General features: G+C 45.3%; 1 protein-coding gene across 3 annotated transcripts in view; it reads left to right on the top strand.

Moving 5' to 3' along the window:
• Nucleotides 1-669: 669 nt before the first annotated feature.
• The window catches only part of celf4 (CUGBP, Elav-like family member 4), a 76,840-nt gene continuing 70,388 nt past the window's right edge, over nt 670-7,121 (top strand). For 2 of the 3 annotated variants that reach the window (XM_070850884.1, XM_070850875.1), the window contains exon 1: nt 802-946. In XM_070850884.1, coding sequence (XP_070706985.1) covers nt 802-946 — 145 coding nt within the window. Of the gene's footprint in view, nt 947-7,121 lie in introns of all 3 variants that reach the window. The other variant, XM_070850868.1, reaches the window with a different exon arrangement.

Genomic DNA, 7,121 nt, shown 5'->3' with positions numbered 1-7,121 from the left:
ATTTCTCTATTTATAGACCCTCTCCCCTTGGTGGACTGTACCACTCGGTCCTCACATAAAGACAGGGGGGGGGGCACAGATCTCTGGGTTTGACACGTCCCGGGTTTAAAGCAGCGCCCCTTTATTCAAACCTCCCCACTGTTCTGGCACAGGTTGGGCCGGTCCTGTCCGTTTAAACCGAGAAGACACCCATACCGACTCCTCAATGCAAAAAAATAAAAGGGTGCCAAGAAGCTGGGACGAGGGAACGTGGGTGTAAATAGACAGTGAACGCTCTTGGTCTCTCTCTCTCTCTCCCTCTCTCTCTCTCTCTCTTCTCTCTCCCTCCCCCTTCTCTTTCTCTCTTTCTCTGTCTCTCTTTTATGAAATCAATGAACGAGTTATTGGGTAGGACATAAATATAAGGAATCAAAGCCTCTACCGGGACCAACGGCATTGCGCGCTTTTGATATGCGTCTTCGCCAAATGCTACATGTGTTTTCACATCAGTGTAAATATTGGCTTTGATAGGACGAGAGCGGAATCAGCTCTGGCACGGCTTGGTCTCGGAACCAAATTTTGACCAAGACTTCCACCAGCTTTTTTTTTTTTTCAACGTAAAAAAAACGATTCTCCACCATCACCATCTGCTGCTGTTGTACCCATCCCAACTCACTGGCCGGTCCGAAGATGGCAACTTTAACCAACGGGCAGGTGGACGGCACGGTGCACGGTGTCGGTGTGGTCTCCGCCAGCACGAACGGGCTCGTGAACGGATTAAGCCACAGCCACAGCCCGGTGGGCTGCCCCGCCACCATCCCCATGAAGGACCACGATGCCATCAAACTCTTCATCGGTCAGATCCCCCGCAACCTGGACGAGAAGGACCTCCGGCCCCTCTTCGAGGAGTTCGGCAAGATCTACGAGCTCACTGTGCTGAAGGACCGCTTCACGGGCATGCACAAAGGTGGGTCATGCCCATATTTCCTGAGACAACTATGGCTCGACTTGTTTTTTTTGTTTTTTTTTTGTGTCAGTGTGAAATCTGTCACACGTCGGTGAGAGTGAGGATCCTAAATCGTGCAGGATTTCAGAGGTAGAGCTGCACGGCTGTTAGGAAATTGTGCAATTTTTCTGAGGCTGAAGCCTGAATGACTTTATGCATGTTGTTGTTGGAAAAGAAAGAAAGAAAAAAAAAAAAAAGAAAAAGATATTTATTCTTTTGTTAGACTTGTCATGCGTTGCCCAATTCGGTGCATCATTTTCCATCTTACCGAGGAAACACATCCAAGCATGAGAGTGTCACGAATCGGGAGTCACGACGGCATGAATTTATGTAGGGTGATATCAGGAGGAGCGATGCTCCTATTTGGGCAGCGTGCACGGGAGTGTTCACGCGTCCAGTCCGGCGGTTGTAAACGTGCTTTCATTCACTACGGCGCTAAATCCAGGCCATTAACCTCACGTTCTCACGTTGCAATAGCGGGGAGGCTGTGTTTGATTGCCCGCAGCACCGTACACTCTGTTGCCCGTAACTCTCTCCGTGTGTGTGTGTGTGTGTGTGTGTGTGTGGAGGAGTGGGTGGGTGGGTGTTGGGGGGGGTGGCGGGGAAGGGGCTCGCGCGTGCACGTGTGCAGTACAAGAGGAGTAGGCCTATGAATATATTGTACTTTGGCACAGCCTTTGAGCTTCTTCTTCTTTTTTTTTTTTTTTTTTTTTAATGTGTTGGTGATCTGAGTTACTAGACTACAAAACAGAAATGTAAATTGCACAGAAATGTGTTTTAATTTTGAAAACTTTCTAACCGTGTTCATCTTATTACCAAGGTCTACTTTTATACCGCTCCCTATAATAACCCTGACTGATGCACAGCAGGCTCATTTGTTACAGTAATGATGCCAGTGAATTATAATAAACTTTTGGTGGTAGCAATGTTACAAGGCCTTGTGGTGTAATCCTAACGACCGGCCTTGTATTTTTGGTGCTTTAGCCATGTGTTTTATTTTCCCCTCTCAAGGGAAGGGTCGTTCTCTGCAAATCACCATCTAATGAGAGGTCACTAATTGATCTGCTATACCTGCAGGACATCTCCCATGAGAGCAAGTACATTAAGAATGAGCTATCATGTTTTGGGAGCTCCCCCCCCCCCCTTTTTAAAGTACCCTCTGCCCCATGTAAACAATGTGTGACATGCACCATGTGTCAGGAAATGATTATGATATACAAATAATTCCAGAGGGCGGAGATTGTCTGCAGGCATGGGGGAAACCAAAGAGGTGGAGAAGAGAAGAGGGGGGGGGGGTTATCTTTTATTAATAGCCCAGCTGTAGTAGCGACTCCCTGTTGGACAGTTAATCACCAGTGGCCCCAGAACTATAGGCACGGCTCGCCAGCTGATTCTAAGAACTGTCTCCTCACTGCGATATACGGCCCTGTTTCCCGGGCTGGAACCCCGCTTTCATTAGCGAGCCCCCGCTGCGCTCATATTTTAACTAGCTGGAGGCTCTAGCTACTCCCTGGCTCACCAGCTCACTGGCTCACTGCAAGCTGCTTGAAGGCCGTATTCCCTCCACAGACTCCAAACACCTTCCTGAGGTTTCCACTGAAGATTCCCAAATTAGCTGTAAAAGACAGCATGTCCCACAAATAGCAGGCAAAGTGACTGTGTACACTGCCGCCATACTAGTTTTACTGGAGACTACACAGCATAACATGAATCAGGTATGGAAAGCTATCACAGCAGGAGTTTGAGACAAGAGTAAATACTGTTTCAAGCAAATATCCAAATATTTTGAAGAGAAATAATTCATGCTGTATCTATTTTTCTGTGTCTTGGAAATGAAAGCTGTTTAAAGCCGTTTTAACTGTTTTAATTTCACCCTGGTTATGGTCGTTTGCATTTAAAACTGTTGCACCTTTTCCTGGATTTTATTTGTAATGTTCAGGCTCACTGTTGTCAACAAGCAGCTGAACAGCTTCGACTCAACGGTGCCATTTTAAATATTGTACATTTTGTACAAATGTAAATCTATGTATGTACATGTTATGATCTTTCATCACTCTTCCCTCTCCCTTTTTCCCCTCAGCCTCTCGCATTTTTCAGAGTCCTTCCATAGAGTAGAGAGAGTCAAACCGAGGGCATGATGACCCTTTAAGGTGTGAAATGCTCCAGTGGAGGGAAGTCTATAGAACTGCCCACCAGAAAACTCCTCTTCTATTCTTCTCTTCCATCTTTTCTCCTTTCATTAACTCTGCTTGATGCACTTCATTCTTTGCTTTCCCTCTTTCCCTCCCTTTGTCTTCCTTTATGTACTTGCACTGACATGTTGCCAGTTCAGTGACAGTGCATCATGTTGGATAATGGCTGAGGTAGTACAAAGCCTCAGCTTGAACCGCAGATTGTAGATGATCAACTGCTATTTCCTTTACAATTTTGTCCTGCCTCCGTTTTTTTCAAATGGCCCACTTGGAAAATGTCAACACTAACAATGTAATACCTCATCTGGGGATACTGTTGCATTCATTTAACTTTACCCAAAGAGACATGGCACTTTAACAAAGAAATAAGCATGTTTTTAGTCAGATAATACAGAGCTTTTCCTGCTACGGCAGGTAATAAAAGGCCGTCCTGTTTTGCTGTACATCAACAAGCCTAAAGAAACAGCTTTTACTATGGTAATGCTACCTCTGAAGAAAGAGACCCCTATTATAGCCATTGTCAGCCGTGGCTGTGATACTATTGCCATAACCCTCCCCATAATGACTCCATGTATCACTCGTAATCTAGTCTTTAGGATTCTGTCCCCTTGGAATGGAGGGTTGAAGGGAGCGGGGAGGAGGGGAGCACGGGACGGGGGTCTGCAGAGGCTGGGAGCGGGCGCAGGGACACCAGTGCAGGCCTACATTCTCCCAATGATTTTATTTCTCTCCCCTCTGCGACCGAGCCATGCTAATAGAGGCCATTTATAATGGTCACCGGCTGCTGCTGCTGCTACCAAGCACAACGGGGCTGAGAGGCACGGCTAGCACAAAGAGCCAGCCCTTTCTCTTTCTCCTCTCTCTGGCAATGCAGCATGGGAAGTGGGGATCTATTCAAGAGGAGAAGGTGTAGATATGGTTGCTAGCGCTATTCATCAGCCTGATTTCGTGTAATAATCACCGGGGCAATTGAGCTGTGATGATATGGGGAAGACATTTAATAACTGAAGGTGTTATCTATTGTTTACTGCTGTCACATCTTCAGGCAGTATTGTGTTCCAGGCCAAACCTTTATTGTCTACATCTTAGTTTTTCCAAGCAAATGCAAATGCAACTGTCACCAAGCTCATTTTACTGCTGTTGTTTCATTTGGTGGTAATTTAATGCAAGTAATATATTTGTCCTTGGCCAAACTAAATACATTAGCAACAGCTCTCGCCGTGAGCTCAGACAGTTAAAGTAGTTACAACGCCAGAGACCAGCTCAAAGTCAAAGCAGGTGCTGAAACTTCATTTAGGTCCGGGCCAAATAGTCCATTTTGACCTGGCAAGAGATGTAAACACAATGTCACAGGTCTTTATTGCAGGTTATCTGCTTCCAAAAGAAGACGCCACTAGCTCGCAACTGTGATTATTAATGATGACGCCCTGGCTGTTGGTTTTGTAGTTTAATATCAATACTTGAGAATATGATCATTTACAATTTAATATGTTTGAAATCAAACAAGTGGAGATGCAGAGTAATGACCAATAGTAATCTTGTTTAAATTTACCCATACTGCAGATGGTTTATGCTACAGATGGGGGCTATAATCTATGCCGGTCATAAAGGGAGTTATGGTTCCCACTGAACGCCTATGGTTTTGATATGTCAGCCCTTTTAACTGAGTGTGTCAGGGGAGCAGGTTCAGAACAGATCATTGGGCTCATTGTGTTTGGTGAAGCCAGGAAGTCATGATGCCAAAAACATGAAAGACCCATGCTGTGTTTTATTGCCGGCAATTAGGTGTTACAGGTTGCCATTAGAGGAGTACCGTCTGAAAAGGATAAAACCAAATTTGGCTTTGAACAAAGAGACAACGAAGCGCGTGTGTGTGTGTGTTTTTTCGTCCTGCAGGTCTGCGTTAATGCAGCATGTGTTCTGGCCGAAAAATTTCACTCTCGTTGCATCATCCTCTCTGTGGGATCCTTCTCTCTCCTCCTCTCGCATTTGGTTTGGGAAGAGAGTGTGTGTGTGAGTGTGTGTGTGTGTGTGAGTGTGTGTGTGTGAGTGTGTCTGTGTGTTTTATGTGCTCCTCCTCTCCTCCCTGGCCCAGAATCCTCTACTCAGCTCAGCTCAGAATGCGCGCTCAGGCCCCACATTGTGCCTCGATTCTATGAAGGCGCATCGCAAACGATTTTGAGGGTTTTGTCAGGGAGAAAGGCAACATGTGTCACAGAGGAGGTCGATTCTTACCAAAGTAAACTCGACCACCGGCGCCACACCGCACCCGCCACCCCTGTCCTGGCACAGCCCAGAACTGCCAAGCAACAAGAGGGAAACAAGAGGCGGAGCCAGAGCAGGGAGTACAGTGAGCCTAATTTGTCAGGAGGGCCGTTGTCAAGGCAGCACTGCCTCTGTTGTCCATTATTATTGGAGGGGACTGTCAGATGGGGGACGGCTGATGGCCGAGCAGGGAGCCAGTTAGTCACAGTGAGAGATGACCGCACCAAGCCAAAGCGGGGAGCACTCATGGAGCCCCTGCAAGGATTAGCATGCTAACAGCACATTTGGAGTCATGGGGCCTGTCAGGGAGGTGGAGCCCTCTGGCTCCTCTGACCTCGGCAGTCCTCTCATTAAAACCACTGACCTTTACATACAGGGAGAGAGAGAGATGATGTAAAGGGATGACTGTATCTACATGTTCATCTCATTTCACCTCTCAAAGACTGGCGGAACAAGCTGACGTGCGTTCACCACAAATCGCCAGATTAACACGTGTGCTGAAGTTGTGTGTGTGTGTGTGTGTGTTTATGAAGTATATCAATAACCTGTACCAGCAACAAAGACAGAAAGAAAGTGAGCAGTGCATGTGAAGTAACTACCAATTAAAATATAATAGCACTACTGTTGCAAAATTAAAACACAACTACATTGCCATGTGTAGAGACAAACACACACGAAACTTTTTGTGTCATAATTCAGGAGCACATGCACAGCTAGCATCATACAGTAAAATGGTCCAGTCAGCATATATCATTGCGTTAGTGTGTAGTTAATGGTTCCACGTGGCAAAGTCATGGCTCACTGTGGACGGCAGTGCTGACCTGTGGAGAAGCACAACACTGAAGATTTGTGGCCATCATTACAGGTCAGAGAGGCTGCTGATCTCGACAATTTTCACACAGATAGGTAGATAGACAGACAGACAGATAGATAGATAGATAGATAGATAGATAGATAGATAGATAGATAGATAGATAGATAGTTTCTGTGTGTTTTATTTTTGCCACTGACTGTAGCCAGAACCACACTTTGACATCAATATCCTGATACACTAAAGACAAAAGTGATCCATAGTGTTTCCAACAAGTGATGCACCGAAAAACATTTCTGAAAAATTTATATGCACGGCGAAAAAAGCTTTCTTGTGTTTTGACAGTTAAACTCCTCGGTTGATAGCCCTGAGCTGAGTTAAAATAAATTCTGCCTTAAATGTTTCATCAACATTTGGCCTTTTGTTTTCCATAAAGAGAGGCTAAACAACTTGCACCGGCTTCCCTCTTGCTCTTGCTTTGCTATTGCCATGTTCATTGCCCCAGTGTGCCGTTCTTACAAAGGATGAAAAAAAAAAAATCCTTTTTTTGACAAATACTCCTTGGAGAGGTAAATATTTTCTGTTTTCAAGGTTCTTGCATCAGCTAAGAATTATTGTGCTTTGTGTTAAATTTTTAAAACGTCGACGCTTTAGGCCTCTTCAATCTTTTAGCTATGCTTAATACCACTTCCAAGCCCCCCCGCTTCAAATACCAGTGGCCGGTTCTGGAGAATAGGAATGCAATACTTTTGAAATGTTGGAAAGTCTTACGTGTTGTGTTAGAGTTTTACTTTTGTTCTACTGATGATTTCATTGCTAATAATAGTGTTCCCTATTGGGAAGTGCCCTGCTTTTATTTAATGAATGT

This window comes from Pempheris klunzingeri, chromosome 2, assembly GCF_042242105.1.
Source record: "Pempheris klunzingeri isolate RE-2024b chromosome 2, fPemKlu1.hap1, whole genome shotgun sequence".
Classification (NCBI taxonomy): domain Eukaryota; kingdom Metazoa; phylum Chordata; class Actinopteri; order Acropomatiformes; family Pempheridae; genus Pempheris; species Pempheris klunzingeri.
This window is presented reverse-complemented; position numbering and strand designations above follow the sequence as displayed.